The sequence below is a fragment of the Nomascus leucogenys genome, chromosome X (genome assembly GCF_006542625.1).
Source record: "Nomascus leucogenys isolate Asia chromosome X, Asia_NLE_v1, whole genome shotgun sequence".
Classification (NCBI taxonomy): Eukaryota; Metazoa; Chordata; class Mammalia; order Primates; family Hylobatidae; genus Nomascus; species Nomascus leucogenys.
Window position 1 is genome coordinate 135928602 of NC_044406.1, and position 25961 is coordinate 135954562.

The following is a 25961-nucleotide window of genomic DNA, read 5'->3' on the forward strand; positions in this document are numbered from 1 at the left end:
ACTCATGGCCTCAAGCAATTCTGCCACCTCAGCCTCCTGAGGAGCTGGGACTATACTTGGCTAATCTTTAAATTTAGTTTTTTTGTAGAGACAAAGTCTCACTGTGTTGCCCAGGCTAGACTCAAACTCCTGCCTCAAGCAGTCCTCGCAATGTGGCCTCCCAAAGTGCTGGCCTTATAGGTTTGAGCTACTGTGCCCAGCCTACAAAAGCAAACCTTACAGCAGAATTTAAAATTATATTTGTTATTGGTGGGCCCTATCATCCTGTGGTTGTTAGGAAGTTCTCACTCTGCCTTTCCATAGACACAGTTGTCGGATGCTACCTAACTTCAGCAATGTGTTTTTCCAGGACAGCAAGCAGTGTGTTTTCATTTCATCCCGCCATGAGGCCATGAGTGGGAAGAAGGTGGGGCTGGGACCTAGTAAATGTTCATGAATTTTTCAGCATTTGAATTCACTTCATTATTCAAGTCCTTTTCTCGGTGTAATACTAATTCTTGATGATATGAAGAAAAGTTTATTTCCAATGTCCTTTTTTGTTTTTCAGGATGTATATACAAAGACGATATCTTTATGGTCGTATATCAATAGCCAGCTAGACGAGTTTTCTAATCCCTTCTTTGTGAATTATGAAAACCACGTGTTATATCCTGTTGCTAGTCTGAGTCATTTGGAATTGTGGGTAAACTATTATGTACGATGGAATCCACGGATGAGACCTCAGGTATCTTTTTGTTTTTCTTTTCATGAATGAGAGAGTTTGCTTTTTTTTCCAAGTAAAGATGGTGGTATGAAAATGTGTTAATGGTAGATATTAACATACCATACTGACCGTCTTCTGCCCTCCCCTGTCAGGGTTCAATCCTTTGCATTCTTGTTCCAGGAGGTTCTACCGATACACCAACTCTGATGATGTTTGCTGGGTTAAAGTTAAAAAGTCTTAGCACTTCTGTCTCATACTGATGAGGTACATAAAATGCTATGTGCTCCAGTGCTTGGCCCTTCATCTTATAAACTACTTTACCTGCAGATATGGGGGTTGGAGTGGCAGCCCTTTTCCCTGTTTCCACGTACAGGTGGTAGAAAGGCGTGTGGAAAATGCATCAGAGTTACAGTGTATAGCCCCTGTTAGTCCAGCAGTAGGAGGGCAGGTGCTTGAATCACAGAACAGGTGCCCCTTTGAAGAAGGGGGAGAGTTTGCCCCTCCCCACCACAATTTTTCACTGTAATATTTTCTGAGATTGAACAAAATTAGAGAATGGTGCACTACAGGGGCCAGTCCACCAAGCCTGTGTCCTTTCTTTGTGTTCAGTGGCTGAGCTCTGGCTGCGGGTTCCTGAAGGGCTCCCCACATCCTCCACTGTGTCGTGGTTTGGATTCAGTCCTGCCCCGCACCCCCAGTCTCCACATGGGTGGCCAGGGCATGGTTGGTTCTGGGTGGTGAAGAAGACAGGTAGAGGCAGCCTGTACCTCCACGGACAGATAACTGTCTGCTGAGACTTTTTTTCTTTTTTCTTTATTTATTTTTTGAGACGGAGTCTTGCTTGTCACCCAGGCTAGAGTGCAGTGGCATGAGCTTGGCTCACTGCAACCCCTGCCTCCCAGGCTCAAGTGATTCTCCTGCTCTGGCCTCCCAAATAGCTGGGATTACAGGTGTACGGCACCATGCCTGGCTAATTTTTGTATTTTTAGTAGAGACAGGGTCTCACCATTTTGGCCCGGCTGGTCTCAAACTCCTGACCTCAAGTGATCCGCCCGCCTCGGCCTCCCAAAGTGCTGGGATTATGGGCGTGCACCACTGCGCCAGGCCTGAGATTTTTCTTTTGAGTTGAATACTCTCAGAGTTTAACTGCAGTCCATCAGGAGTGTGTACCCAGGGCATTGTTTAACAGCATTGCTCTGTCAGCCAACGATACAGAAATCTGCCTTTCCTCTCCATCCTCCTGCTCCCGCATCTCTCTCACACAGGGTCTTCGTGATCTCTATATCGTCTCCACGCTCCACTAGCCATGGGGCAGTCTGAACTGCTCATGTTCCTTTTCAGCTGCCTGGCCCTGGAACCTCAAGGATACGTCACTGTAATACCCCGGCCTGCCAGCTGGAAAGCTCCCTCACTTAGCAGGTGGCCTCAGCTCCATGCTCCATCTGCTGGGTGCGCCCCGCTGCCCCAGGCCGCTGCTTGGCCACTCCTCACTGGATCCTTTGCCCTCTACCACAGACCAGGCTGGTCATCACTTGCCTCTTCTTTCCTAGATGGCTTTCTGTTTTGTTCCACAAAGCTTCCGCTGCAAATGCTTTTCTCCTCTGGACCCTCTGAGTTGGCCCTGCCACCCTTACGACCTCAGGAGTGTTTTCCAGAACCCTGATGGCTGCCCACTCAGCCTAGGACTTGTGCGCTGGGCCTGGGGAGGTAGGAAGGGGTCCTGGCTGCGGGGGTGCTCCTGCATCCCAGGGGGCCCTTAGCCACATCTCCCCTGTACACGCCCTGCCCCTGCTTGAAGCAGATCCCCCATGTGAATGAGCTGCCCTTTGTGTCTTCACATGTATGAAAACAGCGAGTGTTTGATCACCTCTTTCAGCTCTTCCCAGAGTCTTCCTTGGATAGGAGAGACTTGCATCTCTGTCCCTCTCCCACTAGCCAGGGAGCTGCTGGGACTTGTGCTGCCCGGGAGCCTTTCCTGTTGAGCGCCCTCTTCCCTGTTCACCTAGTGCTCTGGTGGCCCCATGTTTATTGCCCAAACTAGCGTACTTTGAGAAAGAGAGTGGAGGTGCTGCTAATAATCGGTCTGTAGAATTCCCCAAGGCACTCGATACTGCACCGGCCTGTTTGCCTGCCTGCTGCCCCTACAGACCACAGGCTTTGAAACCACAGGGCCCTCAGGATCTAGCATGGTGTTTGGCAACTAACAGAGACTCGACAGATGTGACTGAGTGAACGCATGAGTGAATGAAGAGGTGTGCCCCTCTGCTGCAGGCCAGTTCCTCCTGCACATCTGCTCTCTCCAGCCCCTTGAACCTGCATTTATTCCTTCTACCTCTGGTGGCTCTTGCCCCTCAGCCTACAGAGGACTCACACCTGCCCACCCTAAACCTGTCCTGTCCCCACTGGCCTCTCCCTCAGGTCTCCCCTCCACACCCAGTCCTCTGGAATATTGGGACAGCTTTCTACCTACTCTCCCTGCCTCAGTCTGCCTTGTGTCCACGCTCCACCTTCCTCCGGAGCGGCCTTTTGCTCCTGCCTAACAGTCCAGACATCACCTTCTGTGGCTGCCCGATGGCTCCAGCTCCCCACGCCCTCTGCCACTTGGCCACCATCTGAGCTCCTGGCATCAACTTAGCTTCCTTCTTCCTCCTTTTAAAAAAATTTACATTTCTGGCCAGGCACAGTAACTTATGCCTGTAATCCTAGCACTTTGGGAGGCCGAGGTGGGCAGATCACGAGGTCAGAAGTTTGAGACCAGCCTGACCAACATGGCGAAACCCCGTCTCTACTAAAAATACAAAAATTAGCCAGGTATGGTGGCACACGCCTATAATCCCAGCTACTCAGGAGGCTAAGGCAGGAGAATCACTTGAACCTGGGAGGCGGAGGTTGCAGTGAGCTGAGATGAGATTGTGCCACTGCACTCCAGCCTGGGCGACAGAGTGAGACTCTGTCTCAAAAAAAAAGAAAAAAAATTACATTTACCTCTCCCTTTAGACTTTGTGCTCTGCAAGACTAGTCCCTGCTTGTTATTAATTGATCTTTAAGTTATTAATCTAATAACTATTTGTCACTAGATTGAATCCTTCCCCAAATGAGAATTGAGTTGGAAGGCGAGCTGTCTTTGAAATGGCCCATGTGCTCAGGAACTATGAGTGAGCGTGAGAGGTTGCTGGTCCCATTAGCATCTTCTTTCCTGGCTTTCAGCCCAAGAAGTCTATGTGCAGGGTGACCTGCTGCCCTGTCACTGGAGTCCAGGTCCAGCACTGCCCTCCTTTCTGACTTCAGGTGCATTATTTGAGATGCTAAACACAGGGGCCCATCAAGCACTTCTTTCCAGTCAGTGGTCAACTTGGGAACCAAAGCCTACATCCCCCTTCCAGCACCTTCCTCTCCACTGATGTGTATTTCTACTTAGGCATCTTGCTGAGTTATTCTGTCCTGGGTGGCCTCTATTTCATCTGTTTTGGCAACAGGGAAGATGGGCTACAGAGTGTCAGAAGTCACTATGTTATTTAAATCACAGAGGGTTACCAGGTCATATTCTTGGTGACTCAAAGGACCAGGTGGTTGGTGGAATGTCATTAACATTAGCAGAAAATCCAACAGAACTATGCCTGATCTGAAGTGCCTTTGGCTAAACAGAGCCTCTCGATTACTTCAGGAGACCCCCGTACCCCCGCCATGCTCCGCCTTGTGCAGCAGGTTGCAGAGGTGAAGAAATGCTGAGCAACAGAGAGAGTTAGAGTGGTGTCACACAGGGGCGCACCCAGGCTCAGATTCTTGCCTGCCACGTGAGGCAGGGAACGGATCTTTCCTAAAACCTAGAAACTGCGTGACAGATCTGTTCCCAGATGTGGTCAGATTCTCACACATGTAAGCGAAGTCACCTGCAACATCATGATGATGATGGAAACCACAGCGACAGTGCCTGTAACCTGCAGTCCTCTTGTGTGCCAGTGGGTTCTGTACACACATGACCCCAGTTAACGCTCCCAGCAATTCCACGATGTAGAGAATGAGGGAAGGGTCAGAGAAGCAGTGACTTGGTTGAAATCATGCTGCCCAGTGCGTGTAGTTGTGGAAGGATGCCTCCGACAGGGCCAGATCCCGTCTCTGGCAGTGACTCACCGCCTGATCTGCGGCAGGGTCCTGAGCCTCACGGGGACCTCACAGGGGGTTGCTGAGCACGAAGTGAATCCATTCCAAGTGCACTGTGCTCGGAGGGTAGTAGGTGGGTGGTCCTGCTTTTTGCATTCTCCCTCCACTGTGCTACACAGAAGAGAGAACCAAAAAAGAGTACATGGGCCACAGCTTGTTATCCTGTATGCAATAGGCATGTGTCGGACACCTCCTAGGTGTGGGAATGGGGGTGGGGGAGTGCATTGAAGACAGGCAGAGATCAGCAGCTGGTGTGGGTGTCCAGTGACAGGGCCTGAGGAGCCCGGTGCGGCAGAGAGGAGGAGGAAGAGAGGGAAGGGGAGGGAGCACAGGGGGGTGAACGACAGGGGAGATGCAAGCCTGTTGGGCCTCTTTTCTCTGAGAAGGCAATGGCTCGATTGCTGCCGAGAAAGGGGTTCTTTGGGCATCCATCAGAGGATGGCTGGGTGTGGAAGGCCCAGGGGCGTCCTATTTCCTTTGGGACTGTCTTGCCTTATGTCTTGTGATGCTAGCACCCATGCGGCAAACGTGACTGGCCCTTAGATGGGAATTTTCTCTAACACAATCCTCTGTTTAAGCCTCCGAGTTTTCTATTCCTTCAGGCATGCCCTTGATTTGTTGCAAATGAAAATATGTGAGTAGGCCGGGCGCGGTGGCTCACGCCTGTAATCCCAGCAGTTTGGGAGGCCGAGGCGGGCAGATCACTTGAGATCAGGAGTTTGAGACTAGCCTGTCCAACATAGTGAAACCCCATCTCTATTAAAAATACAAAAATTAGCCAGACACAGTGGTGGCAGGCGCCTGTAATTCCAGCTGCTCAGGAGGCTGAGGCAGGAGAATCGCTTGAATTCGGGAGGCGGAGGTTGCAGTGAGCTGAGATCGTGCCACTGCACTCCAGCCTGGGAGAGAGAGTGAGACTGCATTCCGCCTCAAAAAAAAAAAAGAAAGAAAAAAAAATATGTGAGAAAAGATGCAAACAGCTGGTGAAGAAATGACAGTGGTGCATTTGAGCAGTGCTGGGTGTCTGCCCTGGGTGGGTGTCAGTGGTGCATTGCCCTGGGTGGGTGTCAGTGGTGCATTACCCTGGGTGGGTGTCAGTGGTGCATTACCCTGGGTGGGTGTCAGTGGTGTATTGCCCTGGGTGGGTGTCAGTGGTGCATTGCCCTGGGTGGGTGTCAGTGGGTGGGTGTCAGTGGTATGCCCTGGGTGGGTGTCAGTGGTGCATTGCCCTGGGTGGGTGTCAGTGGTGCATTGCCCTGGGTGGGTGTCAGTGGTGCATTACCCTGGGTGGGTGTCAGTGGTGCATTGCCCTGGGTGGGTGTCAGTGGTGCATTGCCCTGGGTGGGTGTCAGTGGTGCATTGCCCTGGGTGGGTGTCAGTGGTGCATTGCCCTGGGTGGGTGTCAGTGGTGTATTGCCCTGGGTGGGTGTCAGTGGTGCATTGCCCTGGGTGGGTGTCAGTGGTGCATTGCCCTGCGTGTCTTGCTTCTTGCTGAGGCCACATGCCTGTAGATGGATATTGGGAACTTGATTGCAAGGCGTCCCTTGTCTGATCAGAATTAAATGATCCTACAGACAGGAAAACGTAAACCAGATGGGTCCTAAGGGTAAGAGAGGAGCTGGTGCCACCTCCCAGAGGCCTCTGGGATCTGCCTTTGCCATCACACTCCACTCCTGTCCTCTCTTCTTCCTGTGGCCTGCCCAAGGGGGTCATTTCTTCTCAGCCCCCTGGGTGCTGGTTACCGAGCACCTTGTTATCAGAGGGACCTGGCTGCCCTCTTGCGGTCTTGCTGTCATCCTCCTTCCGTCTCCCCCCTCCCTCCAGGAGGGCTCATCACCATTGGCACACACGGTGGAACAGCTCAGTCTTTGAGGGAGTGGGGGCAGGACCTGGTGAAAGGTGAGCCAGAGGGCCAGGCTGGGGCCAGACTGCAGAGGGCCTCGAGGCCCCTCTCAGGGCAGGGGGAAGAAGCCCCTGGAAGGTGTTAAGTGGCCAGTCACATGGTCTGGCTGAGGCTTAGGAGCCAGCCCTGTGGCTGCTGTTTACACCCGGGATCAGAGACAAGGGAAGGCTAGGGAGCTCCCCAGACCCCACCCTGTTTCTCCCTCAGCCCCAGTCGGTGACCTCTCACTCTGGTCAGCCTTGCCCCCAGCCAAAGAGCTCCAGGCGAGAAAAGCTGGGTCTTGGATGTCTGGCGTCCTAGTAGCTGCTGGGGACAGCTTGTTAGGCGAGTGGGTTGGGTGCTATGACTATAAAATAGCAGGACTGGATGTCCCATATGCCCCAGGAAAACCTTTCTTGTTTATATTCACCCCCGCCCCACAGTTGATGGGTTTAAAAGAGATAAGCCAATTAAGGTGAGGCGTTGCGGTGATGCTGAGCAAGGAGGGAGGGGTTGGTCCCTTGGGGAGCCCCCCCCCCCCGCCCCCGTCCCTGCCGGCACTGCCCGCTCCAGGGGGCTTCTGGCAGATCCTGCTCTGGTTGATGAAAACACAGCTTCAAGTTGTAAAAAGTGCTGATTTAACAGGATTTTCAGTCAGCAGAGCTATTTATAAAAATGCAAAAATACAGAGATAATGGAGATGCTGGAAAGGGGTCTGCGTGGAAACATTTCTGACGCACAGTCTTTAGGACACTGCTCGTGCCGAGTCTGCACGCGGCGCCCTCGGTTGATCCATGCTGCGCAGTGTCCCCGCGCCTGCTTGTCTTCTGAGAAACTGAGGGAGCCTCCCCATGGTGTCTTTTCATCCCGGCTCAGCGGCTCAGCCCCCGGAGCTGCAGGGCAGCCTCAGTGGCAGCCAAAGCTCATGGGATGGGGTCCCATTGTCCACCTGATGCGAGATCGGTCAATACCTCAGGAGACTTTGGCCACTCCAGGAGTCTGGATGGTGAAAAGCTCCTGAAGCCAACGGCATCTCCATGTGGAAACGCTGGGGTAGGAGGATGGCCTGATAATGCAGCTTTGTCTCTGCTCCCTCCAGATGCCCATTCACCAGAATCTCAAGGAGCTGCTGGCCGTCAGGGCGGAGCTGCAGAAGCGTGTGGAGGGCCTACAGCGGGAGGTGGCCACGCGCGCCGTCTCATCCTCATCTGAGCGGGGCTCCTCGCCCTCCCACTCCGCCGCCTCCGTCCACACCTCGGTCTGATGGGCGAGGCCAGCCTGCTGCTCCACTGTCTCCCGGTGGCTCAGGAAAGGGACCTGGCGATCACTGTTATGGCTGTAGCTTGTGATCTTGTCTTTTAGGATTAGGCCCAGGGACCATTTGTGTGGCTAGGTGACAGCTCCCACTGTTGGCAAGTGCTTTTCGTTTTGTGAACAGCCCGTTACCCTCCTGTCAGCGGTTTCACAGGGGAGCCGTCTGTCACATCCACCCTGTGAAGCAGCTTCCAGCATCCAGGCAGCTTGGGAGAAGCTAAGTGAACGGAATGCAGTACTGAGGTTCAAGAAAGCTGTACGCCATTTCTTTCCAAGTTAAATCCTTCAGTAACAACAAACACCATTCCCTTCGAGATGCATTGCCAGCCCCGTGGCTTCCCTCAGCTCTTGGCCACAACTTGAAAACTGTTTTGAATGAAGTACTTGGGGAGAAGACAGGCCACTGCCCTCTGTTCCACAGTTTTCTTCATGCACGGGGTCCTCCTGTAACAATTACTGTTGTGTACATATAAGGTATTTTTAGAGAAGAGAAACAGGCCTTTATTTTCCTATGTCCTTTTTTACGTTTAGAATAGTCACCTGAGGAGGGATCAGCTCAACTGTACTGTGGGAGAAATTCTTTTCCAACAAACCTCATGCTCATTTTTCTGTGGTGCATTTGAAATGGGATTTGAACATGGTCATTTCAAGGGCAACGTGTTCTGTCCTCACCTCACTCTGGTACTCGCCTCTTGGGGCAGCTCAGCCCATTCATGGGGACGGCACCAAGCGGCCATGCTCAGTCTTCCAGCCCTGCTGAGGGTAAACCAAGGCCTCTGGCAGCTGTGCACAGGTGCTGGCCTCTGGCTCCTTCAAGGAGCACTGCCTGTCACTCGCTCCTGGGCTGTCTGGCCATGTTTCCCACCCCCACTTTACCGCAGCCAGCTGCTGGGATCCAAGCAAGTCTGTTCTTCTGTTATTTGCCTGTATGAAATCATTGCTCGTTTTATCACAATTCCTTCAACTCAGCTCACTCACATGGCTGCCTGTTAATATTTGAAAGCAGCCACTGTGCTGTGGCTTTGGTTTGGCAAAGCACAGCACGCACTTCCCTTGGGTTTCCCTTCCCAGAGCCGACCGCAGCTGGTCAGCCCTCTCTTCCCGCTCCTGAACCTTTACTTACTGACTTTGAGCTCTGTGACTCCATCGGTTCTCGCAGGAATTAATTTACCACCAATTGGTTCAATCCACTTGAGCGCCATAGCTCTGAGCTCCTCTGTGTGACATGCCACAGATGACTATTGCACACCTGGGTCCTGCCCCAGCAGGTCATGCCCCTCCCATGTGCCGTGCCCGTTGCTGCAACTGCCCCCCACCCCGCCACGGGCTGCAGGAATTCAGCCTTTAGAGGCAGAGGCAGCTGCAGCGGCTCCTAAGGTCAAGCCCCAGTGTGACTGCGTAGCAATGTTAGCTGGTTGGTTTCAAATTACTGGATTCCAGGCAAAGTCCTACAAATTGACCTTATTTTTGAAAACATGTCCAGGGTTTTTTCATAGAGAATGGATTTTTTTAACTGGGAACCTCCTGATTCTTACGGAAAATTATCCTTCTATAAGATACCAGACGGATTTATTCAAGGTAATTTGATAACCTAAAAATCAATTCTCCATTTTTATCACATGTGGGATTTGTTGCTAAATCATATTCGACATTAGCTTTTATGTTCCTAACATATCTGAAAGCTTATTTATGAATGGATATACTGGATTGTTGATATACTGATTTTTTTTTAATGGGGACATTTGCCATTTTCTTCCCAGAAATACGTAATCCCCTGGCTGACTAGGACTATTAAACATAGTGTGGACTGGATGATGCCTTCGACAAACCAGAGAAGCCAAGTTGGGGGGAGCTGGTGCCTGGAGTGGGCCCTGTGCACCTCACCTGGCGGAGGCTGGGGGGGCTCTGTCAGCAGGACCCTAAAGACTCTCATTCGCTTTTAAAGAAGCACAACGGGTCATTTTCCTTTGTATGTTCCTAGCGCAGAACTGTTTGTAAAACAACTTGAAGTATAGTTTTGTTATCTAAGCAATTTTTGTTTTAAGTGTACTAGAATGCGAAACCTTTACAGTTCAGGTTTTTAAAAACTGGTACAGTATTGTATTTGTCTCATCTGTTGCACTGTATTTCAATCTGTAATTAAAATGATCATATGTTTGCTCCCTGGTCTTTTTTAAGTAAGTATCTATCTCAGTAGATTTTTTCCTTTGAGGAAAATCGGTAATAAAATAACATGGATTGAATGTTTACTGTGTGTCAAGCACAGTTAATATATGTAAAGTACCTTTATGTGATTTAATTCATTCACTAAATCATAAATGTATCATGAGTCTTGAGTATTTTGGCTGAAACAGGAAATACTGATTGATTGTGAAGTCAGAAACACCCTCAGCGCTAACCTTGAGAAAACGTGGACGACTTGGGGAAAGGTCTGGAGACACCAGAGAGAGTCAGGGCGATGAGTCCTTCGCATGCAAGTGCAGTGCTCTCTAGGGCCTCAAACAACTGCCCCCCCCCCCCCCCGCCCCAAAGGAGTGTTCACCTTTTCAGGGCTACGAAGGCCTGGATGAAATCGCACCACCCCCTGTGCCCTCTGTGTGTCGGTCTTCTTGTTAAGGATGTGGGGTCCCTGTCCCTCTCCACACATGTCACTACTGAGTGAGCCAGAGCCCGGTATTTATTAGGCACAGAGGATGCCCAGGGGACTGCTTGCCAGCCAGCTGTCCCCAGCAGTGAGACCAGAGCAGCAAGCAAGGCTGGGAGGGCTGCTGCGCCAGGCCCCCGCTAGCCATGCAGAACTCCTGCACGAGACAGGCATACGGTGGTCTCGGGTTTGAGAGGACCTGATGCTATTTCACTAGAAGCCGAGGTTGGCAAAACAAAATGAAAAAACAACCGACCTCCATGTTAAAACCCAGGGTCCACTGCATCTTGTTTTCATGCTGAAATGCCCTGAACTGAACTGTCTTCTCAATTTGAAGCCAGCATGCGAGTTGATGAGAAGGACACACTTCTTTATCCCAAACGGGCCACTCTCCATGAGCTTGCAGCAAGTGACGAAGTGCAGGGCTCCCTTCTCACTCAGCTTTCTGGTTGAAAAACAACTGCACGTAACTGGAACCTCCACTGGTTACCAGCCTGCTTTGAAGGCGGCAGAGCAGTCGACTTGGGATTTGTGAGCCTGGGACTCTGCTGCTTCCAGACCCCAACTGGGCAGCCCCGGACTGGGCAACCCATGTAGCCCGGGAGCGGCCCCGCAGCGCTCTGCTCCTGCCTCTGCCCTCTCTAACCCCAGGACATTGGTCGCTCCACACCCCCTGGCCTTAGCTGCTTGTACAGTGAGGGGTCACCCTTGGAAGTCCTGACACTGAGCTAGTCACTGAGGGGTAACTGCAAGAATTCTAAGCTTCTAGAGAAATACCTTCAGCTGGGGGCGGGGGGAGGGGGAGGGGGTCAGCTCTGCATCATAAATTACTTTAGGGAAAAGTGGCAACACTTGACCAAGGGCGTGCCTTAACACCATCAGAAAACAAGGAGCTGCTCGGTGCCATTTTATTTAATGCAAACACTAGACAGTTTACAACTCACACCTGGACACAAGTACATGAACAGATGTACAGGGAATTCTGGAATTTTGAGATCAGTCCCCATTTCTTCCTCAGGGCCCCGGCACTGAACCCCAGCCCCCGTCCCAGAGCCTCCCCTCTGGGTCCCACCCCAGAAGCCACGCACACCTCCTTACGCCCATCTTTGTATTTCCTTGAGCTGTGTGACTTCACCCAGCATGTGCTCAGAGTTGTTACAAATTTTCTCTGCCAAATTAAGCTGATTGATAGAGATTGGCCACTTTCAACCAGTCCTTTCAGTCCACTGTGTCTCCCCTCTCGCTTGGGACAGGCCCATGCTAGCCAGTGCAACCTTCAGATAGACACGTGGTGACTAGAGCCCGCTAGGCTTCTGCAGGTGGCAGTGTCGAGCAAGTGTAAGATGTCTGTGGGAAGGAGAAGCTCCTGAAATGGGCGTTCTGCAAACAGAAGGCTGAGGGGTCTTCCAGGCATGTCCAGTCACTAGGAGCTGCCACCGGTGGGCTTGAGTGCCAGGCTCCAGGCTTTGTGCAGAAAGCACCCGGGGGGGTAAGGGAGAGCAAAATGGGTCTCTCTCAACTGCAGTCAGTGCTACTGCAAACATGGTTTCACAGACAGTACATGTTCTACGTCAGAGCTCTAGGGTTTCAAGGACTTAGCCATCCGATAGGCCTCATCGTAAAGGTAAGGTGGACAACCCCTAAGGTCACGCAGTCAAGGTGTCGACAGGCCATGCATGCCACAATCCTCCATAGCCACCTCCAGCCCAGTACCAGCCAGAGGGTGGGGCCATCAGCTCTCGACGTACTTGGTGTCTGTCAGGGAGGGACAAGCCTGACAAAGTTCACAATCTGGCCAATGAGTGCGGGAGGCCCTGGAAACAGGCCAGTCCTGCAAGCCACCCCACCCTTACTAACTTCCTGAAGCATGGGAAGCTTCTCGAGACCAGGCCAAGGTTTCTTTCCTTCACGGCACCACACAGAGGCATTTCTGCAGTGCTGCAGGTCCCCCCCTTCAGCCACACAGTCCAGGTCTGTCAGGGATTAAAGGGCTGAGCAGGAAAAGGGGTGGTAAGGAGCTCACAGGCACCCACTGGGAATGGCCTCACAAGGCAGCCTTGAGACACTGCTGCAACTGCCTACCCTCCACCGCAGGCATGTTTGCAAAATGAACACGAGGCATGCGTTAGACAGATGCATGTGGGGGCTGCAGATTCCAGTGGATTCCTTAAGAAACTGGAGTTGGCTCATCCCGCTCAGTGGACAATCCCGCTCAGTGGACAATCCCGCTCAGCGGACAATCCCGCTCAGTGGACAGCCTATGGAACGCGTGGGGCCATCATGCGGACCAAAGAGGCCCGTGAGTGTTCTAAGACCCTGCCTGTCCGGTGACTCGTATCTGCTTTCAGAAGTGCTCTCTGACATGGCACACTGATGATCAGTAGACAGGAGCCCTAGACCCTAGCATGTGGTTCTGTCCCGTGAGCCTCTGCCAACAGAGCTCAGCGGGACAGAACCACATGTTCAGTTTGAGGCCAAAGGGACATTCCAGGAAACCAGCTCTGCTCCAGCCCAAACCAGGCAGCTCCATGCCAGGTGAGGGGCTAGTCATGGGGTTCCTGTGTCTGCCACGGTGAGCATGGGTCCCCACGCACTCTCCCTCAGAACAGACAAGTAGGCTGACCACAGAGCTACAAAGTCACGTGCGTTTCACTAAACCAAGCAAATGTCTCCTTCCCCTCCCCTCCCCCACCGCCCCCGATGACATTTTTAAGCAAACAACAAGCACGATTCTGGCTTTGATGCTCGTTCTTGACGTCGGTCGCTCTTGCTACCAAAATAGGAATAGATACAGGGTGGAGGGCGAGCACCTCTCCCCAACACAGGATAAAACTCACCTCCAATGCGGAAATGATTACTAAAGACCTTTCTCATGTCAACCCGAAGGCCACGCCTAGCCCCCTATGGAATCAGATGGGAAACAGGCCTACGAATTGCTTCATACTTATCCAGAAGATTCCTAAACTCTCAGGGCAGGACTATCATGAGATGCATGTTTGCACTTAAATAACTGAAAGCCTCCGCTTGGACCGGCTCTCCGGAAGCTCAGCAACATAAAACCTGGGATGGGGAAGACTGAAGTGAAACCATCATGCTGGGTGCCGCGTGTGTGTGGTGTTACTTGGTGCTGACGGGTTCGCTCCTTGCAGGGGCTCCAAGTGAAGTGGGTGCAGGCTGAGCCCCCCACCTACAGCTCCTTGAGGCCACTGTCAGGGGCTGTCTACTGGCAGAAACCTGCCACAATGAGCCACTCTAGTGTGCAGGGGTCACAGTCCCACGAGTTCAAACTCTTGTCCCCTAAGCATAAATGTCATCAGGCCCCAGCATCATCTTGGCCTCCGCATACTGTGCTCAGTAAAGCTGCAGGCAGGCTGCCTTTGGGAGCTGGTGGCTCAGCAGCTCCCGAGCCTGGTGCTGGCTTTCTATCAGAGCTGGCTCTTGAATTTCGGCACCAAGTCTCAGCGCACCTGTGGCAGGGCAGAGACACCAAACTCACGAACACCCAGAGCTCATCGGGAAAACTCAGACCAACAAGGAGCCGATGACACAGAGCAGCACAGCAGCTGGGGGTCCAAATGAAGGGGGGGGAGGGGAGCCGGGTGACAAGCGGTGGCACCACTGTGCATGCCTGCAGCTGGACAGGGCCCTCAGATCCGGGCTGGTTCGGGCGGCGGCGGCTCTGCAGACTGCGTGTGCAACGCGGAGTATTTCACTAGGGCAAGAAGAGGCCCGTCAGAAGGAATTCTGCTCTGTCTTGCACAGAAGCAGCAAATACAGCAGCAAGCCCGTGCTGGGAACAGAACTGGGTTTCCCTTTGTATCCCGTGGGGGACCGCTTAGCCCTGCCTGTGCAACCTTCCCTCTGGGACCCACTCCCTGTCCCCAGTCAGGACTATCCTAGCCTGGGAGCAGTTTTGGGCGGGTCAAGGGGAGAGAAAGAGAACGCTGGACAGGCCCTGGAAACAGCTCAGCCTCCATCTCCTCACCTAAAAAATGAGCATGTTCCTGCCAGCACCGCTGGAAGGATTATTTTAAATAAAGTGCTCAGCCTAGCACCTGCCCACACACACGTGGCCTCCTGTGGCTAACTGCGGCAAAGCTCACGGCAGTGCATGCGACAGTGGAATCCATTTTTCCACATCTGAACCCAGGCCTATTTTAGTTCATTTGGTGCAGCACTGCCACCCGTCTTCAGCAGCACTGTAGGGCACCTGGCTCCCAGTACACACCACACAGGCTGAGCCCCTCCTGGTCTCCCAGGCCCAGTCCCCACAGCTGCTGCACTGTAGTTCCAGTGGCAACACCCGCCTGAGCTGTCCTAGTCTCCCTGCCTGCGCCACCAGGCCTCAGCTGCTGGGAAGCCGGCCTGCTCCCCGACCTCAGCAAGCCTTTCCGGACGTCCTCAATGGCATCCTGTGGGCACAGGTCATATCTGCCTCGAGCAGTTGGGCACTGTAGGCCTGTGGCCTGAACTTATGCGACCTCAAATTGCCAACAGCTCCTGAATCCAGAAAGTGCTTGATGACCACAGAAGGGGGAGGGAGGGGCACAGGTGTTGACAATAGGGTCTGGGTTTTAACCAAGTTCCCTCTTGCCTGTGGCAGTTTGCAAAGGGAAAAGTTGTAGGTCTAGGTTAAAAGCTTCCCCATGGCTCTGTTCAGGATGTAATTGTTTTCGCTGATGGGGAGCAGAGGTGCCTGGGGCTCTGGCTCAGACGAATCAAGGGCAGGGGCTGAGCAGCGGCAATGCCCAGAAGTCACGGGCATGGCAGCAGATGGCCCTGGCTGTCACCCCAGCATCTTTGGGCTCATGAAACTGGGAGGCAGGCTGATCAGGGCAGGCTTTTGCTCTGGCCGGACATTCTAGAAGCAGACGCCTCTGTGCTTCCCTGCTTCTCTAGCACAGTTCTGCTCAGTGCTGGGACCAACTAGGAAAGCGCCAGCAAGGGACAGTGAGTACAAAGTCCTCACCTTGGGGTTCCTCACACACCACGGCTTCCAGGTTCTCTCCCTTCACGTAGTCTGCATTAAGACCCTCTGCAAAGAGAAAAGGGCAGAGTTAGTGACGCGCACAGGACCTAAGGGTCCCCGATCGTGACTGAGAACTCCTGACCAAGTCCTCCTCTGCAGCTAAAACAGCAGCACAGCTCCCCTAGGGAACTCAAAACCCTGCACCCTGGGCCACCTGAACATCCTTATCCGGATGAAGACTGTTCGTCCCGGAATTCACTGCCCAGGAGTTCTCATCATCGTCCTCAGAAATAACAATGACATGCAGCAGAGGCTTCTGGCACTCCATCCTCATAGGGCAGCTGCCACCATGTCAAGACGGCAGCTCCGCCCAGTGGAGGGGGCGCCCGATGGCAGGGCTCAGCACCATCCACAGGTCCATGTGCGGCCCAGGGGCCAGGGAGCCAATTGCTATGAGTGATTGATGGATGCAGGGCAGGGAGGGGCGGACGGCTGAGTGGGGCTCACCATGTAGATGCAGCAGAGCCTCCCGCCCACATGCAGCCTCCCAGCAACACCCGTGCGGAGAGGCCGACTGGCTTCTCCCAGCAGCAGGAATAACTGCTGTGTCCACCCGAGCTTGGAGGGGCCAGCCCACCAACAGCTGCTTCAGTCTAGTTACTTACCTAGGCTTTCTCCACACCTATTTACAAGAGGGATTTGGCGACTGTCCCAAGCATCCCCTCCCGCCAGCAAGGGCCAGTGTTCAAGTTCTTAGAGTGGACCCCACCCCTGCTGCTGCTTGCAGAGACTCAAGAGTCTGTGTCTCATCCCTGCGTGGCACAGGGACTGGAACCCTTCAGCCCCGGGTCTGTGGGCAAACTGGAGCATGGTTCCAACCAACCGACCGACCGACCGACCGATCGACCAACCGACTGGGCACCAGTGCAAGTCAAGCCATCGTCCTGGGCTACAGGTTCCTAAACAAGAATGCCCACCACCTGCCTGCCCCAGTGGCTGCTGGGCTTGAGGTGGGAGCCAAATGGGCCGGTGGCAAATGCGGGTGTTGCTCTTTGGCAGGTGTGGCCGGCCCCACGCGGAGCGGGGCAGGTGATGAGTGCAGTGGAAGCTGCCCCAGGTGCACCTTCCCAGCTGACAGGTGGAGGCCAGGAGACACACCCTGAGCCTCGTGATCACTGCTAGCTGCCAACCCAGTGGGCTGGATCGTCTCCTTCCTGTGGGTGGCCCTCTATGTGCTCCCCAGGCACGACCACCAGTGGGCACCTGAGTCCTCACCATGGCACCTCAACTCTCCCCCCGCCCCTGCCACATCCAGCCTGGGGACAGAGTGTCTGGCAGGTGGCATCCTCTCACACGCATCAGGGCAAGCTAAAGATGGTCCCGCTTATAGCCACGTCGGTGAGTGCCAGGGAAGCAGGAGGGAGAAGAGCGGCAAGGAAGCGTCAGAGCAGGGGGCGAATGAGGAAGCATCAAGGCTGAAGCAAAAGGAAAGTGAGGAAGGCAAAGCAGCGTTACCTTGACCTTCTGCTGCATCTGAAGGCAAGACATAAAGCTTAGAATCCCTGGAGTAAGAGCGCTGCCGACAGCAAACATGCGGGCTTTCCACACTGCGGGCAAAGGCAAGGGAAGCCGAGGGCCCCCAGCATGGTCCCTTTTGGCAGCAGCAGAGGCCGAGAGCACCCGAGGGCCACAGTGGTGGGGACAGGCCTTCCTCGCGGCCACCTCCTGCTGTCTCCCCAGGGCTTGGTGTTCTGCACCCCGGCCCCCTCTACTGCCATCTCCATGTGGCAGTGGCTGAGACTCGGGGAAAGAGAGGGGACAGGAGGCCCAACCCCCAGCGTCTCAGTGTGTTCAGCCACCCCACAAACGTCTGCGGGACTCCTCCTGATTCTGGCCCGAGCCAGGTGCCAGGGACATGATGTACACGCAGCCCTGCCACGGAATGGACGGTCCAGAGACTCCTGATCACTGAGGCGGCAAGGCGAGCTGGGAGTCGCAGACACAGAAACCAACCGGCCCAATCCCGCCCCACGAGCACCAGGTGAGGTCAGCAGGGGGCGCTGTGGGACCACAGGCTGGGAGAGGCTGCTCCAGGCCTGCGGGGCGAGAGGAGCTAGGTCAGGTCAGGACAGGGAACAGCAGAGGCCCGGGATGGGGATGGAGAGCACATGGCGCCCTCGGGAAGTGAAAGGCCTCGGGGAAGCCTATGGAGGGGAAAGGATGTGGTTGGGACCAAACCATGAAGGGCTTCCAATGCCAGACTCGGGCTCAGCCAGGACCTTGAGGGCAGCAGGAAGCATAAGGGGGATCCAGGCATTTTAAAACAGGTCCCCCTGGAGGAGCGTGAGGTGTGGAGGAGACTGGACAGGCAAAAAGGTCTATGGAGGCTTCTGGATGGAAGATGAGCAGAAGACCTTGGCTCTGGACTGGCAGGGGCCATGGCAATGGTGATAGGGAGACCTACGCAGGTGGCACAAATCAGGATTGGGGAATGCACTGACATGAGGTGGGGCGACAGGAGGACTCCCAGCCTCCAGCCTGGGGAGACAGCCACACAGGAAGGCGCCATGGGAGAAGGAAGGTTGGAGGGGAAGGGCAGTGAAATCCAAGATGGGCACACTGGGCCGACGGGGTTCCTGGGAGCTGACCCGCTTTGCCTGCTGATCCAATTCGCAAAACTTCACACTGGCCCGTTTTAGGAAATAAGCGTGAAAATAATGTATTTTCCTTTCATTTTAACGTCCCGCAGAGACAGATACAATCCAGATGTTCACTTTGTGCTTTGGAAATCAACCTATTTTTCTCTCTCTGTTCCTACTGACACCTGAGCAGCCTCAAGCCAGCCTCTGACTTTTTAATTCCAGAGCAGAAGGAAGTTGAGATACCCTTGATGGGGAAACTGAGGGCCCAGCAGGACAGGGCCCAAGCCGGCCACCCTGTCTGCTCAGCCCAAGAACTCTCCCCATCCATGGCCCTGCCCTTGCCAGGCCGAGTTACAGGGCTGGCTTTTCACCCACGTGCAGAGCCCGGAAGAGAGGCAATGGCAGGTGGGTGGCAAGCGCACGATGCCCGGGACGCTGCTCTTACTAGGAACTACAGACCTGTAGTTTAAACAGTTTCTTTTGCCCAGCATGCTTTTTAAAGTCTCAAAGCCATCCTTTGGCCTGGCCATCTCACCCAGTTTTGTAATGGGCATAGATTTGAAAACTGTGGACTGTCGCATCTCACCATTAGGCTAATGATGCTATAGTGAAGGATGCCCCGCCCCATGCCAAAAAAGATCTGTGTGTGTCCTCATCCCTGGAACCTGTGAACACGGCCTTATTTAGGAACAGGGTCTTTGCAGGTGAAATTAAGTTAAGGATGTTAAGATGAGGTCATTCTGGATTTAGGATATAAACCGAGATTGGAATGATACGGCCACAAGCCAAGGAACATCCGGAGTCCCCTGGAACTGGGAGAGAATCAACTTCTGTTGTTTTGAGCCACTCAGTTTGTGACTCTTTGTTCTGGCAGCCCCAGTGAACTCATACGGCTTTCGCAAACCTCACCAGTGAGACCTTTTGGCTCCCAGGGCATTAGCCTTTTTGTTCAAAGAGCTCACAACTACTTTGTTGCTATGAACCAAACCTCCTTGCCACCCCAGCCACCTAGAAGGGGAAATCATCAGAAAATCAAGGCCAAAATGTATCTGACATGGTGCTTCCAGCCAAATAAGCTCTCCAGCAAAGGTCCAAACAGGAGAAGCCCTCTAGCCAGCCACCAGGACCTCCCCTGCCACTGTGGCCTCCATTTTGAGGGCATCTCTGGGTGTAGGATTTTTTTTTAATAATAAATATTTGTTCAATGACATTTTAGTTACCAACTAGTTTAATCAGTCATACAGGAAAGATATTTTTCTGTCAGTAAGTTCTAACTTTGTCCTACAGGTCTTGGTTTAATCTAAATCTGGGCTTTTATCTTTTCCCAAGAGACCACCTTGAGAACCTGGATGCTTATCCAAAATCTTGACTCCTCTCCTGGCAAGCGGGATGCTCTGAGTTGTTCTCCCAAAGTGTCCCTGGCCAGGTCCTTGCTCCCTCTCCTCTAAAACAGGGAGGGGAGACGAGTATGGAGAGTTCCCAGCCCAAAGAGCAGTTTCAAATGAGGATCCCTAGCCATGGGGAAGGCCATGTGGATTGAGCTGTGTCCCAGAATCCCCATCTCATTCCAATCTACCTGCCGGAGGGAGAGCCCACGGAGGACAGCCTTGGGGCCTCTTGGACAGAAACCCCCTGTATTAGGCGGCTTCTACTTTTTTGCCAAATGCAATTAAGAATAAGGTCAGAGATCAAGGGCTGTGACTATGTACCTGGTTGCCCTGGGCTCCTTGTTCCAGGCACAGCCCAGGAGGCTGATGCAAAACTGCCCCCACCACACTAAGTGCAACTCGACCCTCTCGCCCAATGTCTCCTTCTAAATATCAGTGTCCAGGCAATTAGAAGGTTGGATTCCCATCTTTTTCACCAGTTAAGTGATTCCTTGACTTTTGATTTGAGGGAAAAGGGTAACTTTAAAAACAATCCAGTCCCCAGGCCTGGACTCTGTCTGACCCATTCCCTGCTCACGCCACTCTACAGTCAAGCTTCCGGATCCACGGTGGGCCAGTGGGATCTCAAGCAGGGTGGCCATGACCAGCTTTGCAGGCTGTGCACTGACATGTCAGTGTGCCCCTGCAGTACTGCTGTGCCTGCCGGGTGTGTCGCCCTGGTCAAGAATGTTCTACAAGAGTGAAGTAAACAAATATGATGGTCAGATGAATAAACAGTTGGAGACTTCAGTAAAGCATCTTGGGACCCAGGTTAGTTTTCTGGGAAGCTCAGCTCAGGCTAGATTTAAGGGCAGAGGACCACAGCAAGGGTAGGAAAAGACCCAGGTGGGTTGTTTCTAAGCTTCCCATTGCACCAAAGGGGCCGAGGAAGGAGTGGAAAGAGACAAGCTACAGCTGAGTCACATTCTGTCACTTGAACTGAAAATTGCCAGCCTTGAACTGGAGACACGCTCCACTCAGCAAACGGTGACACAGCATCCATCTGTGCCTATAAAAGGGACAAGCAAGGTCTTCTTGTTCCCTCAACAGCATCCCCACAGGGCTTCCTGATATGCGGCGCCGATGGGTGAAGACAGGTTTCCATTTGTAACTATTCCATGAATCCATGACTTCCAGACTTACAGCTACAGCATGAGATGAAAACTGTCTTTTAAAAACCTAGTAAAGGGTGGTGGGTGTGGAGGGAACCACAGCATTCTTTCTCTCACATTCCTACTTCTTTGGAGCAATTCATGATTCCATATAGTTTAGTTTGTGACTCGTGGGGGGAAGAGCACCAGGCAGTGACTTCTCAGGATGTGACGGGGGCACTGCCAGAGCAATAAGGGCCGTGCTTTGCAAACCCCCAGGAACTGCCGCCCTCTGCTCCTGAGGGAGCCAGCAGCATGGGAGGGAGCTGGTGACGCAGGGCCTCCAAAGGCCCTCATCCCCTTGGCTGAGGTCTGAAGCTATGGGTGAAGTCCGGGGTCCCTCCCATTCCACATGAAGGAAACATCACAATGGTCACTGAGCTCTGTCCCCACAGAAATACCCCTGGGAGCTGGGGCCCTGGGAAGGTGAAGGTCATCAGGTCCAGCCCCATGCGCTCTTGCAGGCTGGTTTACACTTTAATTCAGCCTAGATCTATCCCCAGGGATCTCCAAAACTGTAGCCTCCACCCCCGTCCCAGGAAGTCTGCTTGGGAGTGGGTCTCAGGCAGGCTGTGGAGGGATCTGGATCTGTCCTGGCCCCTTTCCCTCCAAAGACCTTGCCCGCTGGTTCCCAGCCATGAGTGGGTGGCTGCACTTACGCTGAATGCTGAAGCAGAACTTCTTCTGCTGGTAGGAGATGTAGCTGGAGACGGCACCGATGAGGGCCATGGCCAGGGCGCTGGCCACCCCGGCAATGGTGCCAGTCTCTGCCACCGTGCCTGCGTGAAGAAGGGGGAGAAATGAGGACAGGTGAGGTCAGAGCCACAGCACCGCAGGGAGCAGCCCGGGAGCCTGCTTCTCCTCTAGCACCAAACTAAGCTCATTCAGATGCCCCCAACCCCCAAGCCAGCAGGAGAGGGCCATGCCACACAGATCTAAGGCATTACAAAGACATGGCGCCCCTTGGATTTGCCTAGGACTTCTCGTTTTCTGTAAGGACTTCACTTTTGAGGAGCTTGAAAGGGAGACATGGAAATGGTGCAGAGCTCTCTGTGACTGAGGCCCTGCAGGCTTCCCACTGGGCTACTTCCCCCGGCACCCCAATCTTCATGCTTCTTTCCTTCAAATGGCTACACCCCTCTATTGGCCTCATGATGATGTATTGGAAACGTTCAGGGGAAAGCCAACTCTGAGACCAGAGTGGGCCAGCACTATGTCTCCTTGTAGTTGCTGTGAAATATCTGAGACGGGCCTCAATCAATTTAGAAAGTTTATTTTGCCAAGGTTAAGGACGCACCCATGACACAGCGTCAGGAGGTCCTGACGACATGCGCCAAGGTGGCGGGGGCACAGCTGGTTTTATACATTTCGGGAGATATGAGACATCAATCAATATGTGTAAGATGTACATTGGTTTGGTCCAGAAAGGTGGGACAACTCAAAGCAGGGGTGGAGGTGGGGTGCTTCCAGGTCATAGGGAGATAAGAGAAAGAGACAAAGGTTGCATTCTTTTGAGTCCTTGACCAGCCTTTCACTGAATACACAATTTCGTCTGGCTCAGTGAATCTGCATTTTTACATAAGCAACTGGGCAGAGGAAGCAATCAGATATGCATTTGTCTCAGGGGAGCAGAGGGACGGCTCTCTCTCCCTCTGTAAAGATCAGCTATCAGTTTATATAGCCAGGGTGAAATTCACAGAACCGTTTTAGGGTAGAGATATTGAGGCCCATAAGAAATTTCTCTGTAGGCAAATTGTGAGGGAGGTGTGCAGCTTTTTCCGTCTTTGTAGCGATCTTATTGAGGAATAGAATGGGAGGCACGTTTGCCTGATGCAATTTCTAGCTTGGCTTTTCCCTTGGCTTAGTGATTTTGGGGTCCTGAGATTCATTTTCCTTTCATATGGCCAAGAGGAGCCTCAGGATTCAGAAACCCACCAGATCCAGGGTCGTCATTGCTACCGTACCGGCCATCACCTGAAGAAAAGACAAAAGCACTTAGTGCCAGCGACCAGCCAGCTCAGGTTCGAACTGAGGCCTCCGCGAGATGGATGGCAGTGCTGGCCCTTCCAATCCCACCTATGCGACAAGACCCCAACCAGTGGATCACCCGTAGGCTTCTACTAGATCGCAGTGAGGCCTGCTTTCTTATGCCTACCACCTGCAAAGCCCAGGCCACCAGGTGGAACTTTTTATTATTAAAATGGCAGCCACCTTGCCCGGCATGCGGCACAGTATTCTATTTCACCTCTTTGCTACCAGTGGTGCAGCTGCACGTAGCGGCCTCACTGTAAGGGGGGGGGGGGGGTGTGCTGTGCCGGGAGAGCCTGACTCTGAATGCCACCACCACGGGTCTCTGACGTAGCCACTGCCTCAACTATAGCTGAAGTCGCTCTTGGAACATAAACAAATGTAGGCTCACAATCCCTATTCACTATTTTGAAATTCAAAAGGATCTGAAGTATCACAGAGATGGAGAACAGATGAATGCTGGCAGGGGCTGGTGAGAGTTGGGAGGGAGGGAGTTGGCTATGATTATAAATGTGCAACAGTCAGGAGCCTTGTGGTGACAGGCTGTTCTGTATATTGCCTATGGTAGTGGTCACACAAATCACACACGATAGAACTGCAGAGAGTTAAATGCACACACGCACACACACACGCACGCACCCCTTCCACAGACAGCTACTCCCTGACAAGCCACTGGTGCCATTTCAGTATCTTAATTAGCATTGAGTTCACCGTTCATGCCACCCTCTTCTCAGGGCCGAACACTCATTAATGGAGGGAGACTGTGTTCCCAGAGCCCGGGGTTCTCAGGGGAAACCGCCCTGGGATATGGAAGGCAAATGAGCTCCAACAGTTCCTTCACCAATCAAAGAGTCAGGAGGAAGGAGGTTTATGGATTGTAAAAATGTACCACTCTGGCAGGGTGGGGGGATATTGATAGTTGGGGGAGGCTGTGCACATGTCGGGGTAGGGGAAATATGAGAACTCTCTGTACCTTCCTCTCTATTTTTCTGTGAAACTGAAACTGCTCTAAAAAATAAAGCCTATTAAAAAAAAGATTCATGTTGGTGTGCCGCACCCATTAACTCATCATTTACATTAGGGACATGTACCCTACCACTTAAAGTATAATAAAATATATATATATATATATATATGATTCTTGGGGAAAAATGAGGTTTGTTATGTTCCCACCTAAGGCTGAATCCTTGAGCTCGATGCATTGTATAAAGATCCCTGATTGGATATGAATGGTTATTAACAAAGGGCACCAGCATTAAAAACAAAAAAAAACAAACAAAAAAATACACACACACACAATCATCGCTATTGGAGAAAGCACAACAAACAGGAAGATGGGGGTCAACTGTATGCAGCCAGATCAACACAGAGGTCCCCTCCGCTATGCTGGAGGTGGCTGTCGTGATGGCATCCTCTGCTAATGTATTCATGTCACTAGACTTCCATTTTTCCGGACTCTGAGTAATTCCACCTATTCTTTCACCTCAAGGCAGAAGGAAACTGAGTGTTCTCAGGTCTCCTTTCCCTTAGGAGTACTTGGCCACAAGGATTCCCAGCAACTTAAACATCACAAGACCGCCAAGCAACAGGCTGTGATAAGAAACAGAAACAGGTCGAAGCCCTTCCTAATTTCCCCCCCAGGGACAAATGGACAGAAGGGCTGACTCTCCCAGCCTTTCAAAAAGACTCAAAGCTCAATAGTTCATAGCTCCAGCAATTCCTAACTATCTGACCATTTGTGATTGTAGGTGGTCTTATCCTAAAAAGATGACAAAAATGTGCTTCTCTTCCTCCTCAAAAAAAGTGATCCCATCCTGTGGGCACGTCTTCTCAGATGGGCATGTGAACTGAAACTACTGTGAGGCTAAGAAACACCTGAAAGAAAAAACAGCCAGTCATCTTAGATCCTTCTGTCCTTTCTCACTGCATGAACCTGAAGTCAGCCACACAGGCCACTGGAGTTAACCAAGCCAAGGTCATGGCTTTGAGCCACGCTGGGCTACTGAGCTCTGCTTACTTCCTCTAGGCACAGGCTGAACCGCATTACTTTACAAAATGCACACTGTGCAAAAGATGGTATTGGTGATGAGTCACTGGCATAAAATAAAATTATCCAACCCAATACCATCCATGAAGATCAGTTCCCAGTAAAAATAAAGCGGATGAAGGCATAAAAGCACTATAGAAAAATTTAGGGGTAAGGAATTTCTATTAGCTTGGGGTAAAAAATGACTTTCTAAATACGATCCTAAAGCCAGAAACTGAAAATGGAAAAGATCAGATCAAAAGTAAAAACTTCAGTACTAAAAGTGCAAGCAACAAAAGAAAAACTAAATTGGGCTTTGTCAAAATTAAAAACTTGTGTGCTTCAAAGGACATCATCAAGAAAGTAGAATGACAACCCACAGAATAGGAGAACATATTTGCAAAATATGTATCTGATAAGGAGCTAGTATTTAGAATATATAAAGGACCCCTTCAGCTCAATAATAAAAAGGCAAATCATTCAATCTAAAAATGGGCAAACGACGTGAATAGATGTTTCTCCAAAGAGACATACAAATGGCCAATAAACACATGAAAAGATGCTCAACACTGTTGGTCATTGGGGAAATGCAAACCAAAACCATAATGAGACACCATCTCATATCCACTAGGATAACTATAATCCAAAACAAGAAAAAGGAAAGAAGACAAGGGGAAGGGAGAGAGGCGGAGAAAGGAAGAAGTGTTGGTAAGGATGTGAAGACACTGGAACCCCTAAACATTGCTAGCGGGCATGTAAAATGGTGCAGCTGCTATGGAAAACAGTTTGATTGCTCCTTAAGAAGTTAAACGTGGAGTTATAACATGACTAACAATTCCACTTCTAGATATATACCCAAGGTAACTGAAAACATATGTCCACATAAAAATTTGCACACACATGTTCATCGCAGTATTCATAAAAGCTATAAACAACCCAAAGGTTCATCAACTGATGAATGAATAAATAAAATGTTTATGGAATATATAAGGGCTTCCTAATCTCTAATGTAAA

At 52.0% G+C, this 25961-nt stretch overlaps 2 protein-coding genes across 8 annotated transcripts in view; one reads left to right on the plus strand and one right to left on the minus strand.

The window, feature by feature from the left end:
- The window catches only part of MTMR1 (myotubularin related protein 1), an 83946-nt gene extending 73727 nt beyond the window's left edge, over positions 1-10219 (plus strand). For all 5 annotated transcript variants that reach the window (XM_030807486.1, XM_030807488.1, XM_030807487.1 and 2 more), the window contains 2 exons: positions 548-724; positions 7846-10219. In XM_030807486.1, the coding sequence (XP_030663346.1) occupies positions 548-724; positions 7846-8010 (342 nt within the window). In that variant the 3' untranslated portion in view covers positions 8011-10219. The remainder of the gene's footprint in view (positions 1-547; positions 725-7845) is intronic.
- A 3215-nt stretch (positions 10220-13434) lies between these two features.
- CD99L2 (CD99 molecule like 2) overlaps positions 13435-25961 on the minus strand; it is a 125071-nt gene continuing 112544 nt past the window's right edge. The window contains exons 8-12 of one of the 3 annotated variants that reach the window (XM_030807490.1): positions 22829-22867; positions 21553-21672; positions 17189-17206; positions 15674-15739; positions 13435-14416 (exon numbers count right to left, since the gene is read on the minus strand). In XM_030807490.1, coding sequence (XP_030663350.1) covers positions 14352-14416; positions 15674-15739; positions 17189-17206; positions 21553-21672; positions 22829-22867 — 308 coding nt within the window. In that variant the 3' untranslated portion in view covers positions 13435-14351. Of the gene's footprint in view, positions 14417-15673; positions 15740-17188; positions 17207-18393; positions 20435-21552; positions 21673-22828; positions 22868-25961 lie in introns of those variants that run through there. The other 2 variants (XM_030807491.1, XM_030807492.1) reach the window with 2 other exon arrangements.